The 27,116-nt window shown below is 38.0% G+C and overlaps 1 protein-coding gene across 1 annotated transcript in view; it reads left to right on the forward strand.

Moving 5' to 3' along the window:
- KIF26B (kinesin family member 26B) overlaps positions 1–27,116 on the forward strand; it is a 590,705-nt gene that overhangs the window by 269,793 nt on the left and 293,796 nt on the right. Inside the window, exon 4 of the mRNA XM_074262566.1 lies at positions 4,919–5,085. Coding sequence (XP_074118667.1) covers positions 4,919–5,085 — 167 coding nt within the window. The remainder of the gene's footprint in view (positions 1–4,918; positions 5,086–27,116) is intronic.

A 27,116-nucleotide genomic window follows, 5' to 3' on the forward strand; every position in this document is an offset into this window, starting at 1 on the left:
GTGTGTGTGTGTGTGTGTAGGGAAGGGAGCAATTCTATGTGTCATAGAACACTATTATCTTAGAAGAATCAAAATTGTAGATGACCCAAGGCAATGGAAAGCTACGTGGTTGGTGTGTAAACAGGCTGCAGTGTATTACCAACAATGCTTTCCCAGACAAGTGGCGTAAAATTAATTTCCTTTTCCTTGGTTCCGAATTAGGAATCAGACAGATAGCCCTGTCCTTTCTTTACACACTCACTTAAAAGCAACAGGCAACGGAGCCTTTTAAGATTCTCTACCACTACTGAAGTGGTCTGCTTTCTGAATAAGATCTGCCCAGAGACAATTTTTCTGAGAGTGAAACTCTCTCTCCAACTTCCCACTTGTTCAGGGAAATTCAAGGGGATTCTTACATGGATTAAGAGGCCTTTGTTTTATTCTCTCATTTCAGCAGTTGTAATAAAACTTTAGTTTGCCCTTAATTTCCTCAAGGAAAGCCACAGTCTTATTTCAGGGGCTAAGCCTCCTCTTATATTGCGAACAACCATGGGTTCTAGGCTTCTTCAGCTCCTTTCCATCTGGTCCTCATTTTCCCAAGCTGTCAAACTATAGTATTTTTAAGGTCATAAGATCATAAGGTTAGAACCAGAAGAAGAACACCAGAGGTCATTTAGACCCCAACTTCTTAAACTATGGTTCATGACCCCATGTAGGTTACATAACTGAATGTGTGGGTCACAAAATCATGATTTATTATCAAAAAGCATTTGATTTCTATACCTACATGCCTAGGGTCATATAAAAATTTTTCAGATAAAAAGGGATTGTGAGAGGAAAAAGTTTAAGAAGCCTTGCTCTAGACTAACTCTCTAAGCTTAAAAATTAAGAGACTGAGGACTAGCAAGAAATGGTGAAATGATTCACCTAAAGACATATACATAGTAACTGATAATTAGAATTTAAACTTCTCTCCTTTAGTACCAAATCTACTTCATCATGCTATATTTTCCACTCATTACTTCTTGATAGTGACATTCATTTATTCATCCTACCCATCCTCTCGAGTTTCCTTCAAAGCATTTCTTTATCCTTGAAATTCCCTCCTGTCTTCTACCACCCGTCCCTCAGACGGCCTCATTATTTCATTTCCATCTCTTGAATAACTACAGAAATTTCAGCTTCCCCATGAATATGAGGCTAATTCTCTGGTTGTTTCTTGCAATGGAGGGGGGTTGTCTTAAAACATACCATCAAAAGGGAGTTCCTGGACTAAGGTAAAATTAGCTCTAATTAGTAGCAGCTATTCCTTGGTCTACTCAGTACCAGCTTCTAGGTATCTACACATAGATAGATAGAAAAGCAGCTGACCCTTTAACTGATACTGGTTCAGGAAGAAGTGTACAGACATGTAAAAGGGAAAAAAAGGGGGAAAGCAAGCCCAGACTCTAAATGTCATAGGACAGAAAGAGAGGCAGGAAACAGGTTTTTATAATGAGCATAGGAGGAAACGTGTTAATTCTCACAATTGTACTTGTCATTCAGCTTTGAGCAGGAAGGTTGACTTCTTTATGGTCCTTGTGTCAAGCTCTGGTGGTCTCCTTGAAGTACTGTGATGGTTTCTAAGTACTGAGCTCTTTTGTGACAACAAGGCACAAGGGTTTTAAAAGATCTGGGCTGGCCAGGATCCGAGAACTCCTGCTACAAACATTATCTCAGGATAGGAGAAGGACTTATATAGAGTGAGTATTCTTAGGGCTAAGACATTTGCTGAGCTCAACCTTGTCTTTTTATTACATTTTCCCCTAATATTTTGATTTGTTAGCTCCCAGGCAGGACAGTACCAGTACAGCAGCTCATGTAAGATCCCGTGGGGTGACAGATATCATATCTTCACTGTACCTTTTTTTCTAAAAGGAGGGCAATCAGGAGAGCAAGAAACATGACTTGGAAGGGGAAGGATCCCCTACTGGACATACTACATGTGTTATTTCATTTTACTGATGAAGAAACATTTAGAATGGTGGATAGGTAAAACTAAAAACTAAATAAAGACTAAACCAGAACATCAAATTGAGCAGCAAGGTGATGAGATGGATAGAGCATTGACCTTGGAATCAAGAAGACTCATTTTCCTAAATTCAAACCTGATCTGACACTTAGTAATTGTGATCCTGGGCAAATCACTTAACCCTGTTTGTCTTAGTTTCCTTATCTATAAAACAAACTAGAGATGGAAATGCAAATCACTCCAGTATTTTTGCCAAGAAAACCCCAAGCAGGGTCATGAGGAGTCAGACATGGCTGTAAAATGACTGAATGACTATTAGAAAAGTTAAGTGACTTCTCTGTCCTCTTCAAGGTACCAATTTGACTCCAAGTTTTCCTTGTCTTCAAGCCTAGCAATCTATTCCCATATATCACTATTTCTCTTGGAATGACCTATAAAGTCTTTTCTAAGTCTGAATCCCATTAGAATGTTTTGTAAATCTTAAAATACTATACTGCCAGTTATTATCATTACATTTAGCAAAGTGCTTTGTAGCATCCAAGGTACTTCCACATATATGTGCCAGCCTTTCAAACCTACTAAGGTTTAATCACTTTTCCAAGATGTTAATTATTACTCCCCTTTATGTACTTCTCAGCCCAAGCAGACTAGCCTTCTTGCCATTCCTCACATATGACAATTCATCTCCATCTCTAGGCCTCTCCTCCATGCTTGGACAGTCCTCCTGCCTAATTTCTGTTAGAATCCTTAACATCCTTCATTGCTCAGCCCAAATACCATTTTCTACTTTGAGACTTCCATATCCATCTAGCTGTTAATATTTCTTCACTTATTACCTTTTATTAATATTTTCATAGACATTTATATATGTCCAAGTTGTCTCCTTGGATAGAATGTGAGCTCATTAAAGTGAGGAACTTCTTTGAATCTAGGATTTAGTACAAAATTGATGATTAGTAAATGCTTACTAATCAATTAATGACATCTTTTACTCTCAAAACAACCCAGTGATATAGGCAAGGTTTATATCAACCTCATTTTTCAGATGATGAAGTTACTAGTTGTAAGAGTTGGATCCTGGGTCATTCACATCATATAGTATTTAGCACAGAACCATCCCCAGTGGGATTCTTCATAATACATTTTAATCATACGGCCAAAACTATGTTCTCCAACTAGTAGCTGCCGCCATCTGTCTGCCTCATCTCTGCTAACATATTCCATGCAATCTTGAGGAAATACTCCACTCCAAGGATAAAAAGGAAAGCCACAGAAATGTTGTGACACAAACTTTAGCCATCCATGGTAGTAAGACCTCTCAGAGAATAAGGAATGTCTTTCCAAGTTGAGACCCTTTGGTCATCCCACAGGGAGCTGACTCCATGTACCTCCTTGCTCTCTTATTTCTGTAATTTGGATTGGATCTCTTTACAGTGGGCTGAATATGAGGGAATTACAAAGTGCATGTTGGCAGGATTGCATTTCGGTGATGCTGAGTCTCTCAAAATAGAAGCATGAATTGCAGGAGAACAAGATTTCGGGGCAGCAAGATCCAGAGTAATGACTGTTTTGTTAATGATGAAAAGTACAAATGTCTCTATATGAGAAGATTAGCAAATGGGACTCCTTGGCTGCCCTTCTGCTCAGTTACAAGGCAAAATCTGTTTCTTATTTGTTCCTCACCCCATTTGTATAGTCTGAGCAATTAGAAACATCAGCTGATTTTTCTCCTGAGCCCTTGAGAGGATTTTACAGGTCTAAGACTTTTTACTGGACTGAATTTTTATTGGACAGATTTTCCTCTTTGTCCTATGTGCTAAAGTTTCCAAAGTAAGTCACTATGCAAAATGGCCTTTTTAGACTCTGATTAAAGCTTTATTGCACTTATAACTTGATTGGTGCTTGGCATACAGTAAGTACTTAATAAATGCTTACAGATTAACATTAGCACTTCCTCAATATGGATCTTTCCATAAGGTACCACATTTACACATGGAAATATGGAATTGCTTTTTTTTTTAAAGTCAAAGAAAGCACACAGAGAGAAGGCAAATTTAGGCAGGAGATTATCTTTAGCCTTCCACTGAGGCTTCAATTTTTAAATGTAGTGTAGTGCAAGGGAAGAAGAAATGAGTTATCTTAATGTGTCATCCAGACAAAGAGATTCATTTAAACCATTGAAATCCTCCAAGAAAATTCTGAGCAATTGAATTGGTTTTTAAAAAATCACTTTAGTTGCCAAGAGAAGTAATAGAGTACATTTTCCACTTGACCTCAGCTGGAGATAGAATTTTTCTTCTTTGGATTTTTGGGGGTATGTTAGAAAAAGAAGCATGAGAATAGGAAGATTGACTATGTTCTTGGGGCTTCCCTTACTAGTAGCAGATCTGTTGATTTCCAGCAGTAACAACCAGTATTTTGTCAAATTCTTTCCATTTTTCAGCTCTTAACTCATTTTCTTCCTTTGTAGAATTGTGGAGATTTTTTTGGGGTGTCCCAGGTTTACACTCTAGAATGTTTGTGTCTACACTGTGTAAGAAATAAGCTTTAGTTAATGTCACCATGCCTCTGGTATGTTATGAAAGAGTGTAGGGGAAATGGTTTGTGCTTTCTCTTCTAAATGGAAGGAAGACCACAGAGATAATTGAAACTTATAATATTAGGGGGAATTTTATTCCTTTACTTTTACAGAAAATGAGGTTTGTGTCCCAGCAAAAGTGCTACGAAATATTCCCTTAAAAGCTCTAGGCACATTCACATAGCTGAACACACATGAGGGGGAATGTGTCTCTCTCTTCTCATCCCTTCTCGCCCTTACCCTCTTGTTTTTGTGCCCATTGGCCCTGCCTCACTGCTCTTACCAAGAGGACAAGAGTGCAGGAAGTAACTGCCATTTCTAATGAGTTCTGGCCCTCTTTTTGTTGTTAGATTTCCCAGCTCATGACTGAACCTGGACGAGAGGGACTGACAGAAGCTGCTCTGAACCGCTACAATGCAGATAAACCCTCTGTGTACAGCTTTCCAGCCTCACAGAGCCCTTGTGCTACCAGTGAAGCTTCTCCGGGCACCTCAGTGGCAGCATCCTTCTTTGCCAGGTAAGAGATGTCTTATGACTTTTCAATCTCTCCTGTGAAATATGTTGGGTCATAATTGATATGAATGAGTGAAAGCCTTGGAACAGGTTTTCTTTGGGTCCATTCTTCCAGAATGCCTTTCTAAAGATTATCCTGGCCACATATGCTCATTTTAAGGGGCTTCTTAATGATTCCTGCTTCCAGGTGGTTTCTTTGTGGTACAAAATAAATGGTTTTGAATATTTCCTCTGAAACACATATATATCCATCCCAGTTGTATGCCCCTGGCTTATTCAGTTATCATATTCCACGTAGATGATCCAAATAAACATCTGTAATATTCAACATAAATAGGGAATTAGATGTGTAATTTCACTGAAGTAAATAACTCTCAGCTAAAGAAGGAGCAGCTAGGTGGCTCAGTGGATAGAGTACCAGGCCTAGAGTAAGAAAGATTCATGTGCATGAAATCAAATCCAGACTCAGCTACTTAGGCAAGTCACTTAACCCTGTTTGCCTCAGTTTCCTTATCTGTAAAATGAGCTAGAGAAGAAAATGGCAAATCATCCCAGTGTCTTTGCCAAGAGACACAACTGAAATTCCTGAGCAACAGCAACAGCTAAGGAAACCACTTGTAGAGCATGTAGGGCCATGCTTTCTCTGCAACTTAAGGTGTTAGCAAGTTGTCTAGAACACTAAGAGATTAAATGATTTACCTAGGGCTACAGAGCTAGTACAGAGCAGCTAGATTTGTGCCATACACTTTCTATGAAATTGTAATTGTTTTCATGCTCATCATTAGCATCCTTGGAGCTGAAGGAACTTAGAGATTATAAAGTCCAGCCTTTTCATGTTGAAGATGAGGGAACTGAGTCTCCAGAGGTATGAAGTACCCATATCAAATAACTAATCAGAATTGGGATTCCATCTAAACTAACTTCTTAGTTTATCATTCCCCATTCCCCCCTGTAATTTTTAAGCCATTTGCCTCATTGACTTCCAATTTGAGGCTCTGCTTTCCTCTTACAACTTTTCTAAATCACATTTGGAAAAATAAGTTTATGACTTATCCATGGGAAACATTGCGTAGCATTTTTTGTTCTCCTTGAATATGGCCTCCATTAGAAGAGGAGGGAGTGGTATTCAATAGGTATGGGAGTCCAATAAGAGGGAATCAGGGGATAGCAAGAATATTGGCTTGGGGGACACATAGACTCTGTGGAAGGAGTTGTTTATGTTTTGTGCTATTGCCTCTTATGAACTTTCGTCATCTTAGAAGTGGGAGTGATGTAGAGATATAGGTGTTATGAGGTATGAACTATTGTGAACAAAAATAACTGGATGTTCCTTAATCCCCCTTAGTAGAGAAACCAAGCTTCATGAGAAACAAAGATAAAGAATCTCAGCATGATATCCAATGGATAGAAAAGTTTATGGGGAAAGGAATAGTAATAATGTTATATTATAACACACACATGTGCTGCCTTCTTGTTGTTGGGTTGTTCTCAGTCCTGGCTGACTCTTTGCTTGGTAAAGACACTGGAATGGTTCTTTATCCAGCTCCTTTTAAATATGAGGAAATTGAAGCAAGAAGGGTTAAGTGATTTGTTTAGGATCATACAGCTAGTAAGTATCTGAGACCAGATTTGAACTCAGGGAGATGAGTCTTTCTGAGACTAAATCCAGTATTTTATAACTGTGCTACCTACACATATGTATATAACTACATAATACATTATATACATATAAAGCATGATAGTAGTTATTATTTCTTAACCCAGAGTTTATCAATGAGATCATAGGTCTAGACAATACTGATATTGTAATAGTTATGAAACTCTCTCTCTCTCATCTCTCTCTCTCTCTCTCTCTCTCTCTCTCTCTCTCTCTCCCTCTCTCTCTGGTCTCAGACCTTACTAGGTGATTTTGAATGAGTCCTTTAACTGAGTTCCCTCAAATATACATTGGGGATAATATAAAATCAAATGGAACATTTATAAAGTACTTAGCACAGTACCTGGTATAATGGAGGTGCTCAATAAATGCTTATTCCATTCCATTTCCCCCTACATCATGACATTATTCTCTTCATGTATAAATAATGAACAACAACATATGTGAATATTTTCACACAGATAGTATATATAAACATATCTATTCCAGTCTCTCATAAATGCTCTTGTATCCTCAGTTTACCAGAACTAAGCTACTTGCAGGTGATCACACAGCTATCCAATGGGGGGGGTTGTCTGAGATGGAATTCAAAGGCAGTCTTTTTCTGCCACAATCTTTTCTCCGTCTACTCCCAGAAGCTGCCAGAAAGCAGCAAACAAGTCCTGGAGTGGGATTAGACAATAGATTACTAAACTCCTGGGCAAATGAGTAACTACAAAGGAACAGGTTGGAGAATTGCTAAATGAGAAACAAAGGGCTTGATTGAGGACAGACTTTACATTAATCTGGAAGGTTTTACAAGCAAGCAAATAAAAGAACTGAGAAGTGACTGGTTTCCAAGGACTTCCCTAAGTCCTTTTTCTATTGTGGAGACAAATGGGGCTGACTGAAAACAATGACACTTGACTTGGAGGATTTGCTGAAGCTAGGGAGGAGAGAGTGGGGAAGGTGGCCAGCCATCAGGGAGAGGTTGGGAATCTGGGAATGCTAAGATGCTTTCAGTGCTGGACAGAGCACTTAAAGTGATGGGAAACCAACCTGCTGAGTTCTCTATTGTCAGGGCTTGTTAGATGAGCTTTCAAATAGCTAAGGAGGCTCTCAGGGGCTGCATAAATCCTGATGGACTTTTTATTATTTTGTGAGTTCTGACAGTGTGCTTGGTTCTTCATGGAGAGAAGTGTTAATAGCATATGGCAGGTGCTCAAAAGGCTTACAATCCACCATGGGGAAGAGTACCATTTGAAAAGAGTCATTCTTGGTATTTATTCACAGTCTTTAATCTCATGAGCTTCAAGTGCCCTCAGATAATTAAAACTTGGGCATCACACCTCCCTGGGGATGGAATAAATGTGAAGAGATACATTTCTTTTTGCCAGGTGTGAAGCAATGCTCGGAAATGAAACACCTTGACCTTAGCAGAAAGTCCACTTCAGAGCTAGGGATGTATCTCATCCCCTGGAATCCATCCATTAAACCCAAACAGCTGCATTTATCCTATCAGCCACCTGAGTTCAGTCTTGAAGAGACATCATCTTTAGCCAAACCAAGGATCTATTCTGTATTGATAGTGTCTGGGAGTTGGCAATGGTAAGATCTGCATCAGAGTGGAGGGTCAAGTTCAGAGAAACTGGAGAAGCTAAATTCTTCTAGAAAACAGTGAGCTATTGTTTGGGGCAGCTAAATGGAACCATGGATAGAGAGCTGTCCTGGGAGTCATTGGATTCTTGCCTTGGACACTTATAGCTACGTGACCTGTGTAAATCTTTTAACCTCACTGAGCCTCAGTTTCCCCATTTAAAAGTGGGGATAATAATATCATTTACTTCATGGAATTGTGAGGATAAAATGAGCAATAAAACACTTTGCAAATCTTATGGTGTTATGTCAATGTTAATTATCATCATCATCATCATCATCATCATCATCATCATCATCATCATCTTGGAATCTGAATGAATAAATGGGAGCACAATGGAGGCTAAGGAGGGAAAAACAAGTCATGCAAAAAGCAGATATTCTCATTATCCACATTTTCCTTAAGGTTTTTTTACCCCGAGAAATATACAGAGCAAACCTTTCTACAGTATCTTTCCTAAATCTGTAAAATGGGAATCATAATCCTGAACCATGAATGATTTCATGATAGGTCTTGTACTTTTTTGAATCTCCTGTGACAAATTTTGAAGATGGTATTTTCTACCATTTTTGACAGTGGTATCATGGTGTTTTGCCAGCACTCTTTTGAACTCCTTTGCTGGGGAATTGAAGGAACCCTAATTCACATAAGCAACCATAAACAAAAAAATGGCAACAGATAATAAAAAGGAATATATTAGTCTTGTTTGATTAACTCCTAAATTTTTCTGGATTCTTAAGTTCACTGAGAGACTCATATATAGCTGGCTGTGCAATCATGATATTCCCCAATGGGGAATTTTCCTTGCGATGATTCCAATAAACAGTTATAAAATCAGGCAAGTGATTTTTCATATTGGTTGAAAGTTCTTCTTGGGCATAATTTTTCATGTAAAATATTTAGCTCTGTGGTGATACAGGGAATTCAGTCCATTTCAGCAAACATTTTATTAAGCAATGTTTGTCGTCCTTAAGAAACCTACATTCTACTGGGTAGAGGGACGGGGAATGGGGAAAGGGAACAGCATTTAATTGCAAGAGTAAAACTGACTGAACACCAAATCAGCGAGACATCCTGAAAATCTAATACTTGAATTCCTGCTGAATTTTGACACCAAGGGCTATCCCTCTTTAACTTAGAAGATGGTCTATGTAAATTACCCTGGACTAAAATGTGTTCTACTATGTTGCCAACATGGTGATAAGCCCCTAGGTTTTAAGTAGAGTGATTGGATGGTGGTTTTTAGAACTGAATTCTCAGATTGTATGGCTTGGAATTTTTGGAGTCAAAATGCATCTTCTGATAACCTTCCATCTTCTTATTGATTATACTCATTGTCATATTTATTCATGGTTGAAAATGAACTACTAGAGCATTTTAACTTGCCAATTTGAGTTCAAAATAAGGATTCCAAAATTAGCTAAAAACAACCAGTTTGTCCTCAAACTTGTAAAATGTACCTGATGCTGTCTCATGAGATTAACTCTCTGTTGGGTGTTAAGACATCAGTTGTTAGGACAAAAGCAGCTTGAAACTTGATGTATTCAGAGCTCTGTGTTCACACAAACCTACTCTTGTTGTGTCCATGCCTATTTTTGTATAAGCTATTAGGACCCACTGTTTCCCCTTGAAGTGCTGATGCCCTTGGCTTCTGATGGGTGGCTGTCTTGTGTAACTGCCATATGCTAGATACATAAACAAAATTGTGAGGAACAGCAATACTATATCATGTAGGCCAGGAGAAATTGAGAAGAGGAGCTAATTTTGAGCAGCTTCTTTCTCCCTTTAGTACATTTCTATCTTCTGCTCTAGATATGAGCTCAGAATGAAGTACCTTAAGGGTGCATGCTGTTTAGAGAGAGACTCATTCACTGTTGGAAGGAGAACAGGCTAAATGAATTGACCCAGTATATACCAAACGTCTACAGGCTAGACATTTCATGGGAGAGAGAAGAGGTCCTGGCAACCAAGACTGAATTAATATGAGAGAAACTGAGGTCCTAGGATCTAATATAACTATTGGTTCTCTACTGATTCATTGTCTTCAGTTAGTGTTTCTGTAGAGGTCAAGTTCAGCTCTGACTTTACCTATTAGAAACTTGAAGCCCAAAGGGGACTCAAATAGCTGATATTTTGCCCCCAAAATGTTTCAAATTTTTGGCCATTGTTTTTCTCTTCTGCCTTACAAAGTCACTTATAAAATATTTTAAGAGTGTCAGTTATTATATCTCTCCCTATTTGTATTTAGGCTTGTGGACCTAATTGTGTTTAATCTTAGGCTATGGAGCGCCTCCATCCCTTTTTATTCTTCAGAAATCTGTTTTGCTTATTGATTTCCTTTGGATTTTATTCAAGTTTTCCAACTTTACAATTAAAAATATCTTAAAAGATTTTTTTTTGGTGTTTAAGACTCACTGTAAAATCCCAGATGTGTCCCCCTGCTTTATTTAATTCAAAATACATTAACTAAAAGTATTGCCACTTATTGTTACCTTTTGGCTTGTGTATTGTTAGGCATTTTGGTTTTTGATTTTTGTTTTTGCTTTTGGTACGTTTAAATTTCCACTTTCTTCTGAGAATACAAACTTACATGTCATTGAAATTAAATTTTCAAGTAAATTTTAAGGGGAAAATTCGTTGATTTTTGGTAAATTAAAAAAAACACATTTGCTTTGTGAAAATCATATCTGTCAGTTTTTAATGAACATATGTACATTTCAAGATCTTTGCTGTTATTAGGTGTCAACATTTTCAATTCCTTTATTTATAGTAGTTCTCCCAACTTTAAGAACCTCAACTATGATTTCATTGTTATTGTAATTAGAATGTTATGTGGTTAGGAAGCTTCTTTTATCAATGAATCTCAGCAGGTGCTCTTCAGCTTGACCATGGTACCATTTGTTGACTGGTAGAATTGAGATATTGCTGGGCTTGGAGACAGGGACACTTGGGTTTAAAATTCTGCTTTAGCTATTTACCATTTATATGACTCTGGGCAATTCACTTAAGCTTTTATTTTATTTTATTTTATTTTTTTTTTTTAAGCTCTAGTTACTCCATGGACAAAGTAGGGATAATAATAGTAACAACCTCACAGAGAGTAGGGGATGATCAAATGATCAAATCAATGCATACTTTGTAAACCTTAAGATCCTATTTGAATGCTAGCTATTGTTATATTATGTAAAAGGTAGACTTTGAACTCATATATCTTTATCACTACAAACCATCCACCTCTCCTTGGCTTTATTACTTTATTAAATTCTACTTTGGAACTTCACAAGGTAAGTTAGATGGCATGGGGATAGATGAATAGAATGCTGGATCTGGAAATCAGATCTGAATTCAAAATTTTCCCCAGACACTTATTAACTGTGTGACCCTGATCAATTCATCTTTGCCTGCCTCTGTTTTCTCATCTGTTGAATGGGGATAATGATAGCACCTATTTCCTAGAGTTGTTGGCAGAAGAAAAGGAGACTATTCATAAAATGCTTTGTAAACCATAAAGCTGTCCGTAAGTGCTAGCTATTATTACATGATCCTATTTCACTTATCTGGGAGCAGCATTAAGTTCTGACAAGGCAGGGGAGCTCAGTGCCCCTTCTTTTTAAATAAATTATCTCTTTAATAAATTATCTCATAAATGTGCAAGTCCTGGGTTTAAGTTCCCTTGATAAAGAAAAAGAGGTGTAAAGGTGAGTTTTAGAATCCCAGTCCATTTAGGGGTACCCTCCCAATTCACTTCCTTTAGGGTATCTGTTTGCTCAGCTTGGGCTTTTTCTCTTTTCTGACAAGATCTGCCTTGCTTCCCTTCACTGATTCTTTTTACCCTGGTCCAAAAGGATTCTATTTTTAGGGGCTGGCCTTATTCTTTTTCTGTCCCTTCATGCTTTTGATGGCTTCTTCCACCTTCTCTTTTTAAGCGGGGAATTTACATAACAGCTTTCTCCAAGGAATCTGAGCTGGGCAATTATCTAATTGATCTTCCCTTTGTCCATTTGAAACAGGAGGGAGTTGAGGAATCAGCCCAGTGACCCAATGGGTTGGGGCAAAGTGGGGCTAAGAACACAAAAGCTCTTGAATCTCAAGATCTAATAGTAAAGCTTAGTGTTTTTTCTGTGAACCACCTTATGGGGCCCCCACTTGACAGGACTTAGCTGTGTTAGTATTATTATTTTTTTTTTACAGGCAAAATTCTCTTATAAGGAATATTGTCATAGAGGAGTTCTGTCCTAAAAAAGAGAAAGTCATTTCCATGGTCAAAGCAATAGCTAGTGTCCATAAATAGTGTTTAATCCGGCACAACCAATTCTCTTTATTAATAATTCTAAAAAGCTCTTTCTAACAAGATTCAGTAAGTCCTTTTCTGTAAAGCCTAAAGCAATGCTTCATTTGTGGGACAGTTCCTTTCAGTCCCCAAAGAGAATAGGAGGACTGAGCAATTAACTCTCTCCTTGTTAATCATCCAGTTTCACAAATATTTATAAAACACCTATTGTGCAAAAGTCTAGGAAGTACCATAGTATAGAACACTAGTCCTAAATAATAATACTGAATAATGGTAATTAAACACTTATACTCATAGAGCTAAATGCTTTGTACTTAATATCTCATTTGATCTTTACAACAGCTCTGAGAGGTGGGTGCTACATATTTATCCCTATTTTACAGATGAGGAAACTGAGGCAAATAGAAATTAAATGACTCGCACATGTAGCTAAAATGTGTCTGAGGCCAAATATGAACTCAGATATTCTTGACTCTATATTCTGATGTTGTGTCCCCTGTACCACTTAGTTACTCTGAACAAAACTCTGAAACTCTAACTTTGAAAGCCAGGAAGAACTGGGGTCAAATCTCCATTTTGACACATACTGAATGTATGACCTGGGCAAATCCTTTAACCTCAGGATACTTCCTGCCCTTGTGTGAAAAACTGATGAGCTCAACCACACTGATGACATGATGGCATATAGAATATATTATGTATTATATATAATATTATATATTTTTCGTATCTCTATCTGGATATGTGAAAAAACATTCTATTTGTCCTGGGGATAACAAATAGTCCTAGCCATTATTAAAATCTATCTAGGATTGGGGGAATTAAAGCTGTGGGGATATTAAATACCGTATAATTTCAGAAAATTACATGGTGTTTAATTATATTGGATTATGTTAATATTGGATTATGTTCAGTATCATTAAATAGAATATAATTTGAGAAAGGAGGAAACTAACAACTTAGGGTATAAGAAGAGGTTTTTGTGTTGAAAACAAAACCTAAGATGAACTTTGAAGGAGACTAAAGACTATAAGAAGTGGATGTGAAGAGGGAGTGTATTCCAGGTATGAAGAAAGACAAGCGCATGCAATGGGCTAGAAACAGGCAATAGAAGGGTGAGTATATTGGCTGGTCAGCAGATTACAACTCATTCATCTACGCCTTTTTGTCCTGTGTAATCCTAGTACAAGTCTTTCTAGAAGTCCTTCCTATATGATATATTCAAGTCCTCATGCCCTTTCTTTGGCCTCTGTATTATCTGCCCTTATTAGACTATAAACTCCTTAAGACAAGGGATAAATTTTTATTTTTGTATCCCTTAACGTTTGGCAGATAATGAGCATTAATAAATAAATATTCATCCTTTTTCTCTGTCTCCCTCCCTCCCTCCCTCCCTCCCTCCCTCCCTCCCTCCTTTCCTTTCTTCCTTCCTTCCTTCCTTCCTTCCTTCCTTCCTTCCTTCCTTCCTTCCTTCCTTCCTTCCTTCCTTCCTTCCTTCCTTCCTTCCTTCCTTCCTTCCTTCCTTCCTTCCTTCCTTCCTTCCTTCCTTCTTTCCTTCCTTCCTTCCTTCCTTCTTTCCTTCCTTCCCTCTTTCCTTTAATTTATCCTTTAGTATAAACAAGATCACTAGGAGAATATTGGTGTTAAAGGAAAAAAATTTCCACAGGAATTTTGTTACTGTAAACAGTTTGAATTCATTCATTGAAAGTGCCTCACTTTTAAAATTTTATATTATATTGTATTATAGTTTATTTTATATCTCTGCACTAGACTATAAACTATATGCTAAACTTTTTATCTTATGGTTTCAGATTTAAAACTGGAAGGGACCTCAGACAATAATTTTTTTTTTCCATTTTTACAGCTGAGACCAGAGAATTTGGGTGACATACCTAATGTCACATGGGTAGTAAATGGCAGAATCTAAATTGAACTCAAGCCCCTGGCCATCTTCTGCTGAATCAGGCAGCCTTTCTGGTAGTCAGTAAATGCTGGATGAATTAGAAATTGATTGGCATATGGCCTACTTCCTTCCTATTCCCTCACTGGTTCTTATATACTCCTTCTTTGTTTGGAACTAGGTATTTCTGCCATTTACACAGAATCCCTTCCCCTTTTTTAAAAGTTCAAGTCATTCCTCCCATTATGCTTCTTCTCATGGAGAATCGCTGTAGTCAGAAGGTTCCTTTGTTACAGATGAAACAAGTGAGGCACAGTACGGCTCTGTATTACCTAAATATTATCTAAGTGGTTAAGTGTCGCTCTGGGATTTATACTCTGCTTTCTATATTTATATTTATATCTCTATCTATCTCTATATATGTATGTATGTATCTATATCTATCTATCTATCTATCTTTCTATCTATCTATCTATCTATCTATCTATCTATCTATCTATCTATCTATCTACCGTGTTTCCCCGATAATAAGACCTATCCTGAAAATAAGACACCCACATACTCTTTAATATTCCGCTAAAATAAGCCCTCCCCCGAAAATAAGCCCTATCGAACTTACTATGAAAACGGTCATCATGGTGATCCCCTGCGCTATATGCTGTGTAGCGGTACCTTCAGTAAGCAGCGCCGCCCTCCCCTCCCGGGTGAAACGCACGTCGCGCTCCGAGCTGCATCCAATCAGAGCTGCAGCAGTGAGCGCGTCATCCTCTTCTTCCCTGGTGATTTGCTTGCTGGCGCTATTGAGAGCAGCGCCGCGGAGTAGAGCTGAGACAGGACCATCTAAAAACTCAGTAAGTTCAGTAAGCGATGGAGAATAAAATAAGCACTCAGGGGGCATGATGGAGGCTAAAAGGGGCATGATGGAGGCTAAAATGGGCATGATGGAGGATAAAAGGGGCATGATGGAGGATAAAATAAGCCCTCCCCTGAAAATAAGCCCTCTGGTGTTTTTTAGTCCCAAAAAAATAATAAGACAGTGTCTTATTATCGGGGAAACACGGTATCTATCTCTATATCTATATTTTTCCCCTACTGCAGCCCCCTATCTCCATTCCATTCTTTCCCAGACTGAGTGGCCATAATTACATTTTCTGTTAAATCTTTAGGTTGGACTGGCTAGAATTGTCCCCTAGGATGATATGCCTTTGGAAGCAAACTCTCAACATGTAGGATTTTGAGTTTTTTCCTGGTTGGTTTTTCTTAGAAAAGGATTTCTTAGAAAAGAAAGCTCCCTTCCCATTCATGCATATTGATGAGGTAAATAGAAGTCTTTAGTTATGGAGGAATTGTAGACACATGGATCTGGTTTCCCTTTAAACGTCCATAGGTGTCAATGTGAAAGGAACATAGAGCAGTAGCCAAAGACATCAATTTCATCAGATTGCAAACCCAAAGAAAAACAACTTGGGGTGTTTGTGGCATAAAAAGCATCCCTCATTGCTTAAGGGACTGGTAGGAGGCCATGTAAGGGAAAGTGGCAGCAACATGGTCTCTAATATTACTCTTCGCCTTGCTTTTTTTTGAATCCTATGAACTTGGCAAATTGATGCCCATAAGATCCTTAGAAATAGCTAATACTTGACGCCAATGACCTTCAGGTCCACTCTGTTTCAAGTTTGGGTAAACATATGTGTAAGTCTTTGATGTTCAGCCTATAACAGAAATGCCATTCATGTCTTGAAACTAGTTGTATCTTGCTGGCAATCCAGGTTAATAAAAACAGCTAGTGTTTGCAGCCCCCTTCCCTTCTCATGCTACAGGGAAATGTGCAGAATGGGGGCATTCTCAAATTAAACCCATCCTTTGCCTGACTGATTGCCAGTTGGAGAGCTGGCAATCAGTCCACAACATCTGGGAATAATTTGCCCAACTTTACCTAGGTTAAAAAACTTAATTCATAGCTGTCTGGTAGAGTTTTGAATACACAGCTATTGAAGTCAGCCTAGATGACCCCAGTTTCTAACTGTCAATAATCTGAAGATATAATTTCCAAGCCTTTTTTGTGTGTTTTGAAAGATTTTTAAAAATAACTCATTGCTCTCTCTCTCTCTCTCTCTCTCTCTCTCTCTCTCTCTCTCTCTCTCTCTCTCTCTCTCTGTCTCTCTGTCTCTGTCTCTCTCTCTGTCTCTCTGTCTCTGTCTCTGTCTCTCTGTCTCTGTCTCTGTCTCTGTCTCTGTCTCTCTTTTTCTCTGTCTCTCTGTCTCTCTGCCTCTCTCTCTCTCTCTGTCTCTCTCTCTGTCTCTCTCTCTCTCTCTCTCTCTCTGTCTCTCTGTCTCTGTCTCTGTCTCTCTCTGTCTCTCTCTGTCTCTCTCTCTGTCTCTCTCTGTCTCTCTCTCTCTCTCTGTCTCTCTCTCTTTCTCTGTCTCTGTCTCTCTGTCTCTCTGTCTCTCTGTCTCTCTCTCTCTTTCTCTGTCTCTGTCTCTCTCTCTTTCTCTGTCTCTCTGTCTCTCTGCCCCCCCCCCCCTCTCTCTCTCTCTCTCTCTCTCTCTCTCTCTCTCTGTCTCTTCCTCTCTCCCCCACTCTGTGTATGTGTGTGTGTGTGTGTGTGTGTGTGTGTGTGTGTGTGTGTGTGTGTATGCGCGTGTTGGAAAGGGCAAGGAGTTAAGGAGGAGAGAATGAAATGATTCAGAAGTTCTGGTAAAACAATCCACTTTTTTGAATCATCCACCTTCTTCCCAAACTTTGCTTTCCTTGGTTGATGATTGTTTGTGAACAAAAAGTGTTATTCCTCCAACTCCACTTCAAAACTAGAGTCCAAGTCTACTATATACCAGGTACAGTCCCCTAAACACTGGGGACAAAAATAAGAAAACGAAAGACAGGCCTTGCTTTCAAGGAATTTACAATCTAATGGGGGAAGACAATATAAAAAATGAAAAAGGGATAATAGCCAAAGGATACTTGGTATGGAGTGGGGGATTTTCATGAAGAGCAGGTAGAGTGAAATGTAGATCTATTCACAGGACAGATTTAGAGATATAAGGGATAGAGGCAGAAATTATCTAACCTAATCCCCTTGTTTGACACGTTAGGAAACCGAGGCCAAGATAAGTTAAATAATTTACTTACGATACACAGATAGTATTGAGATTTAAACCCAGATCTTTTGATGGCCAAATGATGTTTTCCACTGCACCAAGCTACTGCCATTTTAAATGAAATACTTTCCAGTGGTTTTCACTGTGCTTTCTTCATTTCACAAAGTATTTTATAGATTTTGTCTCATATTCCCCAAGATCCATTTGGTCACAGTAATGACAAACTGTGGCTCAGGGAGTAATAATGAAAATACAATAAGTTGGTAATTATAGACTTTTTACCCCTCTTTTCTGTGTTATGAAATGAAATATTTCCAAAAGATGTTGAAGAAGGTAACCCATTAAGTAGATGAAGAATTTTTAATGTTGTAAATATGATATATCTGGATTTCTGTAAATCTCTTGAACTTTCTCATCGTGTTTTTGTGGACATAAGGGAGAAATGTGGTTTTTTGAAGTTGGCTTCAGTAAGTGGATTTCTGGCTGGTTGAGTTGGCTCTGATAATTGGATTTCTAGCTGGTTGAATAACCAACCAGATCCTAAGATGATTGAGAGTTTCCTCTTGTGGAGTATAACAGGGTTTGGTTCTTGGCCCTTATCCATTTTACATGTTAGAAAATGATTTTGGCATAAGGGGTATAAGGGGTTTGATGGTCAGATTTTCAGATGACACCAAATTGTAAGGATTCATTAACTCATTGAAACAATATCTAGTAGAACAATTAAGATAAATATTCTTTCAAGCTTACACCTATCACTTGTAATCCTGTTTCACTCTCTCTTGTCCTCTTTGAGACCAGCACTGTTAATCATTATCATTTTTCCCCTGCTTATGTCTTCAATCTTCCTCTTTCTTTACTCACTCCTTACCTCCACACACAGAAATATTAATCTTCTCTATTCAAAGAAAAGTTACTATTGAGCTTTTTGCCATGTTTAGCTACTGTCAATTCCTCTTCCCCTTTTCACTGACATTTAAAACAGGAACAAAGAATCTCACTGAATCTCACTGACCTATCCGGCTTCTATCTCTACCACACAATGAAAATTACCCATTGAAGATAATTAATAATCAAACACCAGAGTGAAGCTTTTACACAGGTCTCATTATTTTCTTGGCAACTGTTGACCCTGTAATCCACTGTAGAACCTTAAGGAAACTCATCAGCACAGGAAGGCAACAAGGCCAGGGTTTCAATCTTTTCTATCTGTATGACTTTTGACAAATCATTTAAACTCTCAGCCTCAATTTCATCAACTGTGACATAAAGAATTATCTCACAGAATTAATGTCAGTATCAATGAAATAAAATACACAAAGTATTTTGTAAATCTTAAAATGATATGTAATTGTTTTCATTGTTCAGTTATTTGGGGTTTTCTTAGCAAAGTTACTAGTTTACCATTCCTTCTCAGCTCATTTTATAGATGAGGCAAACTTGAATTCATGTCTTTCTGACATCAGACCCAGTGCTCTATTCACTTAGCTGCCATATAAATTTTAGCTATTTTTCTTCTTATTAATATTCTTTCTTTCTTTGACTTTGATGACATTGTTCTCTCGATTCCTTTCCTTTGACTATTTTTTTCTTTATCTTCTTCCTCCCCCTCACTTAATGCTTCCCAAAGTTCTGGCCTTCACCTTCTTATCTTTGTCTTCAATATTCTTATCTTGGTGATTGTGTCTGCTTTGTGGCTTAAACTGTGCCTTGAATATGAATAACTCCTCCACAGTTCTAAGTCTGATGTTTCTTTTTCTCATCTCTAAGCCTGATTTTCCAGTTGTGTACCACCTACCTCTATCTTGGTTTCTTGCAGATGCCATCAACATATAAGAAACAAAACTAGAATCATAGGATAGAGTAGGCAGTAGAAGGGAACTGAGAAATTATCCAATTTGGTCCTCTCATTTTCCAGATAAGAAATCTGAGGCTAGAGAAGAAAGGAAGTACCTTATTCCAAGTCACACAGGTAATTGGTGACAGAGCTATCATTTGACCCCAGTTTTTTTGCCAAATCCAAAACTCTTCCCACTGCACCACCCTCTAAAAGCTACTCATTTTCTGGATTTCTCAGAGTCCATTAATTGTTTGACCTTTTTCTTGTCATTTAGGCCTGAAACTTCAGAATCTTCAATGGATCCATCCTCTCCTTCTTTCTCCATTTGCTCACAACATTTGTCATGTTTATCTGCTCTTTACCATTCCTGTTGTCACTACCCTTGTTCAAGGCTTTGTGATGTCTTGCTTAGTCTATTATAGATCTCTAACTCTGTCTTCCTGTTTTGTTTTCTACTCTTAAAAATTCATCTTTCACAATGCCACCATATTGATTTTCCCATGGCATATAGCTCCAGTCTTTATAATCTACCACCCTTGCTAAAAAAAAAAAAAAAAAAAAAAAAACCCAAACCCAAACACACTTCAGTAGAAACACTTTAGTAGAATACTTACCAAGAAAAAAATATTTCAGCTAAAAGAGTTGTGTTCTACCTCCAAATTGTTGCTTTCTTGATGTTTTTGTTCATATGGGTAGGTGGCTGTGTGACACCAGTTATAAGCAGATTAAATTTCAAGGGCCATGATATGACTCAAATATTAGAAGGGAGCCGTAAATTTAGTTCTAGATAGAAATTATTTTTATTGAATTTTTTGTTTTTATGTCAACTTAATTTCCCAAATTTTTACTCCCTCCTCATTTCCCTAGTGAGCTTTCCATGGAAACAACTATTAATAAAGAAAAATGGAGCAGGTTGGCAAAACTAACACATTGACCATATATGTTGGTAAATGTAATATTCCATGTTTATAGTCCCTCATGTCGGTAATAAAAGGAGAGAGCTATATTTTCTCAATTGTAGAAGGAACTTTTTCTTTTCTCAGGACTTTGTTTTCTAGGTAATCTTGATTTGAAACAAATGGTGCGACAAAGAGGCACATATATCCTCAGATCACCTTGCAAGGAAGGGTTGAAGATCAGCTGAAGGAATTGGCCATGTTTTACCTGGAGAAAAGAAAATGAGATTTGGGATGATTTGATTGTATTCAAGTATTTGAAGGACTGTCACCTGCCCTGTGAAGGAGGAATTGGACTTGTTCTGTCTGGCCTCAGAGGGCAGAACCAGAAACCAAGGACAAAATTGCAAAGAGGCTTATTTGGACTTGATCTAAGGAAAAATGTCCTAATTGAGAATTGTCCAAGAGGGGAATGGACTGCCTCTGTAGGTTACTGTGTTCCTCTTCTTGGAGGTCTTCAGGAACAGATTGGGTGATTCCCTGTTATGTTATGGTGAAGAGGTGTCAAACTCAAATAGAAATGGGGGTCACTAAACCATACATAAGGATCCCTGTGGACTGCATATTAACTTAGAAAACCACATATTGATGTTATTTAGGTTTTATTATATTTTTATTTATTTTGCAAAATATTTACCAATTACAATTTAATCTGGTTTATGCTGTTCTCAAGTGGTTTGGGCCAAATGAGGGCCAAATGTTTGGCACCTTTGTTATAGTGATTTGGAAGAAGTGACACTGATCCTTATTAGTGATAACAATTAAGGTTGGATGGGACTGATTGGATGAAATTTTCTCAGTTTGAGACTAAATCATATGATCCCTATTCCAGAGCAGAAAGATCAGGTCTTGAACCCTGGATTGCAGGGAGTCGCATAGTCTCTAAAGGTCAGACCCTCAGGAAGTGATGTGACCTGTGGAAAGCAGACAACATTGGTGATTATTGGTCAAGGATGGTTACATCCTTTTAGCCTAGCCAGTGAAAAGCCTTGGGTCTTTTGATTTTTAAAACTCCAATAAGCCAGAAGCTGGTCAGATTCCATGAGTACATGGCGGGAGCTGGGATGGCTCCCAAGTATGTGTCTGGGCCTCTCCCTGCAAGGACTAAATAAATGCTTCTTTGTACCTGAAAATGTCCCTGATTAGTTAATTTGGGAAAGGGGGTCTAACACCCATTCCACACAAGATCCCTCTCACTTCTCATTGGTCTTAAAGAAATGGTAGTACATTTTCAGGTGAATCAAACCTTCAGGTTTAAAGAAATAAATCTTTTTATTTGTTTTCATGGAGGGGGAAGGGGATTACTTTGGTGAGTTAGCCTCATAACTAAACATTAAAAAGAAATATATTTGAAAGAGTGAAACATCTAGTTGAAGGGCAACTGCCTAGATACCCTTTCATTAAAGAGACCTAATACTACATAGTCTGGAAAAATAAAGAGTTAAACCTGGGAAAAAACCTAAATTGCTAGTTAGAGATTTAGCACCATTCCCCCATCCCCATAAAAGCAGGGCTCTCTATCTTTTCTCTCCCTTGAAAAATCTGTCCCTTTTTTCCTCCTCTCTTGAATAAACCTCTTCACTTGCTGTCCCTCTGATATGATTTATTATTTTAATTCTCTAGCTGTCTTAGTGAAGTATGTAAAGCATTTGGGGATAAAATCATGTGGAAGACATTATAGGAACTAAAGATGTATTATATGTTGTATTGGGTGGTGACTCAGTAGAAGAAGAGGATGGATTGCATTGTTGATGAGACACAAATCTGTCCATACAACCACTGTCTCCTGAATTGGAAATCAGTTCCATATTGTGACTATAGGAAGGAGGGCTCTAAATAGTTGCCATTCTGATAAGTGGATTAGGAATGCATAGCAATGAATCCTATGTCTCAGAGTGATTTATTCTAGCATCTTCACTAGATTTGATGCTTACATTTATCTAGAGCTAAATAAGAATAATTTACCCTTCTACCACCAGGCATGGAACTGCTGGATTGTAAACTCCTTGAAAGCAGGAATCTTTTTCTATCCTTATTTGTGGCCCTTGCTGTGCTTCTCACATTATTGTTGTTGCTCAATGACTACTTACTATATTAAATGAATGACTAAAATTTATGAGTTCATGCTTGTAGACAGTATGAAAATTTGAACCATGGGTCTCTTTGAATTGTCAAGAAAATGTGAAGAAGGCTCCCAATGTATCCCTTCTTATCTATAGCAAACTTATGGGAAGATAAAGATGAAATTCCCATAGGACGAGCAGACAGGAATAGGGTGAAATTTTTGTCGTTGGGAGGTAATACCAAATTGATAAATTCATAAATCATCAAGTTAGAATAGGAAGGAACCTTGGAGACTCTGTAGTCCAAAGTCCTTATTTCAGAGATAAAGAAATTGAGGTTGAGTGATTTGTCCAGGATCACATCAATAATAAATGCCTTGATTTGAACCTTGGTCTTGAGTCCCCTCTACTGCTGTAGCCACCACACCATGCTGCTCCATAGATCCACAGACTGTTAGAGGATAGCAATTTATTATATCAATATAAAAGCTTCATCATCAGAGTATCAATAGACTAATAAATCTTAACCTGGTGGATAGACAAATGGATTATTGATTTCTCAGAGCTAAGCTCAGTCAGAGGATACTACTGACTAGTCCCTGTTTCATTTAAAACATAAAGAAAAAGAACTTGTGATTTTTTTCCCACATCATACTAATTTGACTCCTTTTCTCTTATGCTTAAATAGCTTATTGGCTAAACACACTGAATTTCAGAAAATACAATTTTACAACTAGCTTGGAAATAATAACCCTGTGTCATTTCTTAGTAAGCATCTGCAAGACTAAAGCCTTAACAATCTACAGGTTGTCCCTTTAAATCTAGCAAAGAGAATGAACAAGTTGGGCAGTGGGGAAAAAATGACATTTTCTAAGGAGTCTTTGGTGAAGAAGGCTATACTGCAGGCCTGCTTGAATAAAAGTCATAAACTATCATTCAATATGTATCCCAAGGTTTTAGAATTTTCAAAATAATTTTTGTGATTCATTTTTTTCAAAAATAAATTTTAAAAGATGTTTTTGTCTCCTTGAGGCTTGTTCTCCTACTGCAATAGGAAGAAGGCTCTATTTTATGGACAAAAAATTGTAGCTTTTTTAATCCTAAGGAAAAGGAGAAAACCATCAGGTTTGTAAATCCAGATTTTCAGTCACTTGGTAGACCTGATGAGAGCAGATAAGGTACCCAATATCTCATCAAATGTTCTGGGGGATTATGAATGTAAATAGGATTCTATCACCTCTTTGTCCATGTATCTATCCCCATTATCTGAAGATATCGCACATACGTGTACCTGTCCTTCCTGATAGTCCTGAGAACAGTTTATTGTGATGTCAACCTCAGTTTTGTGATTCATTCAGTACTTCAGCAAAGATCTTTGAAATACTTGGTTAAGATAACATTAATTTTAATCAAAGATACCAAACTAATCTTTCCTGTTGAGCAAGGACATTGGAAATAATGCTAAGTTTAGAATGAAAGGACCTGCATTTAAATTCCAACTTGGCCCAGCTTTTCTGAGACAAAGTTTCCTCAGGTATAAAATGAAAAGATTGGGCTAATTTCTGTTCTAAATTTGTTATCTTATGACTTAATGAAAGAGTTACTGCCCTTCAGTTTTTTAGCTGGAGTTCTTTAGGGGATAGTTGCCTTAGGTCAGGTATTCCCCTTCAGATAGATCAGATATTGATCTTCAGAATTAAGTAGAGAATTGAGACTATTATCTGCTTCAATTCTTCATTTATACCACCTTGTCTTAATTTATACCAGGTAATTACAGCTGTACAGAATTATATTTCAAGGACAAGCAATAAATTAACAGATTAGGGGTTAGAAACAGTCTGACATCAAGGAGAGAATGTTTTACTTTGAAGTCAGAAGACCCGAGTTCAAATCCTGTATGACACTTATTGGCCATATGATCATGGGCAAGTCACTTAAATTTTCTTAAGTTACCTGAAAATTAGTGAAAATAAAAATGGTTGTCATTAAGCCAAGACATGCCTCCTCGGTCTTAGAAAAATTGCCATGTGTTAAGGTAATTCTTTTTATGAAATCATGTACTCTTGAAGTATTGTTGCTATGGGGGATTCAAGAAAGCATGAGGCATGGCCCCTACCTTCAAGGCTTTGGGAGAAATGGAAAATGATTTGGCAAGAACAACTGAAGACCCTGATGTTCTCCAAAAATTTCTGTCAGACACTGCCCCTTCCCACCTCCACCTCCTATCTCTACTCAAGCTTCGTGTCAGAATTACCCTTAAATTTAAGCAGAACCAAGGTTGATTCTCGCATTATGTGTAGTTTATGAACTTACATTTCAGGCATATGGGAGACCTGGTGCCAGTCACACCTGCTCTGGTAAACCACCTGCAGTTGGCACACTCCAGGGCATTGCAGCTGCCATTTGCTATTGCTCCAGAAAGGAAGGGCTCATTCCCAGCTGTATGATGGGGCTAGGATTAGTCCCTTTGACATGCTGAAGTTAGTTATATCCTCTCTTTCTCTCTAGCAGCTTGCCCAGATGAAGAAGTTTTCCCTTCCTTGTATTTGTTTTTCTTGTATATGCCAAACACTGATGTTTAGTTTCTGTTAGGGAATCCTGCCAGGGAGCAAATATTGGCTGCCTCTCTAGCCTTCCACCTGAGCATTCCAATTTGCCAAGGGCCTTTAGATTCCAGTGACTTCATGAGTCCTCCCACTGTGTTTGGGACAATGTACGGTTTGCATTCTTTCTGAAGGTTCAAGGAAGTAATGGAAGGTAGGGTGTGGCAGAAGGAGCTTTGCTTAGGGCAGGGGATTTTGAGGGCACTTAGAGGCAGGCTGTTTCCTAGAGGTGATTTTTCTCTTGCCTGTTCTGTACCCAGGAATGGAGATGTGCCTCTTTCCTTCAATGATTATACTTTAAGTAGGACAGAAACTTTGGGTATACTTCCTTCCCTTTAGGCCACATATCCAGGTAGGCAATCCTTCATCCTTTTTCTTAGTATTCAGGTGACAGTACTGTTCAGCTAGGTATGGATAGCCATGATTGTGCTCTTTTAAGTCTCCTTTCCCCACAAGATCAGTTCCCAGCTTCCTGAAATGTGATCTGCATTGGTCATTTGACTGATTTGCTCTTTATGATGTTGTTTGTCCTTCATACTTCACCGTGATGAGGTTATGCACCTGTTCTTTTGGGGATTTAGAAAGAGTTTTTGCTGCTTCTCATCCATTCCCTCTCTCATCCTCCCACCTCCATCCATCTATCTTCATTCCTCCCCACCAACACACCCCATCTAGAGCTCATTTCTGCGGGGTGAGAAAAATTGCTAGGCTGGAGACTCCTGCAGTAACAGGTGTTACTTAAGACCCCTAGAATTTAATCTTGGCTTTCACTCGAAGATTAGTGAAAATAAAAATGGTCATCATTAATCTTTAAGTTTCTCCTACAGCCATGACTGTCAACTACAGCCTCGACAACCTACAGTTGATTTACAATTTTGCATGTTCCTTATTTCCCTTATAGCTCGACACACAGAGAAAGCTGATTTATGGAGCCTATATCCTGCCTTAGAGGGGGGGAGGGATAGCAACAGGGCCTTTCAGTATGCAGTAAATTTCAACATCATGGGGTTTTCTTTTTAAAACACACACACACACATGTGCACATACAGACCCCCCTTTCTCCTCTAAAAACTAACAAAATACAAACCAAAAACACATTTTAGTATTTCTGTCCTAGAAAATCATAAATTCAAAACAACAAGACTATTTCCTAGATACCTAGAATCTCAAAATTACTATTCCTTAATGTTTTGACTGCCTCCCCCAGGAAGTAGATGAAGGTGAAATCTGATAGAGAATCCATCTATGTAGCTAGTTTAGAAATCCCATTCATGTTTGACTGGCTGCTCACCTCCCTCCCTGACTGGTAGTTTCCTATTCTTCTCTTTCATCTCTGAGCCATTTTTTTTTATTTCAGAGGGTCAGAGGGTCATAGATTTAGTGTAGTCATCCAGTCCAACAGTCCTTACTTTAAAGATGACCCTGTAGCAGAGAAAAGTGATCTTCTCAGAGTCACATGAGTAGTAAATGGAAGAGGTAGGTTTTAAATTGGGATCCTCCTGTACCAAACTTAACACTTTCCACTGTCACATTGCTTCTTTCTATCATTGTTGAGTTCTAAGTTTTCTCTGCTTTTTTAGGGTCTATCTTTGTTTCTATTCTCAGTGTTCCCCTTCCTTTCTTCCCCATTGTTAGCTTCTTGCCTCTGAGATTAACTTCCATTTTTTACATTATATAAATCTTGTAGTTAAATTGTTGTTTGCATACTCTTTCTCCCCCCAAAATGTGAGCTCCTTATGACCCTAAGGCCACATAATATTGAGTCACATAATTTTTCATAGTCTCAGTTTTCTTCATCTACCAAATGGTAATAATAATAATGATAGATGATATAGCTAGCTAGATAGATAAATAGAAGATAAAGACTGATAAATGAAAGCTAGATGATAGATAATATCTGTAGATGGATAGAGATACACAGCTGGTAGATTGATGATATATAGATGGGTGATAGTTGATAGAAGATTAAGACTGAAAAATGATAGATGATA

The sequence above is a fragment of the Sminthopsis crassicaudata genome, chromosome 4 (assembly GCF_048593235.1).
Source record: "Sminthopsis crassicaudata isolate SCR6 chromosome 4, ASM4859323v1, whole genome shotgun sequence".
Taxonomy (NCBI): domain Eukaryota; kingdom Metazoa; phylum Chordata; class Mammalia; order Dasyuromorphia; family Dasyuridae; genus Sminthopsis; species Sminthopsis crassicaudata.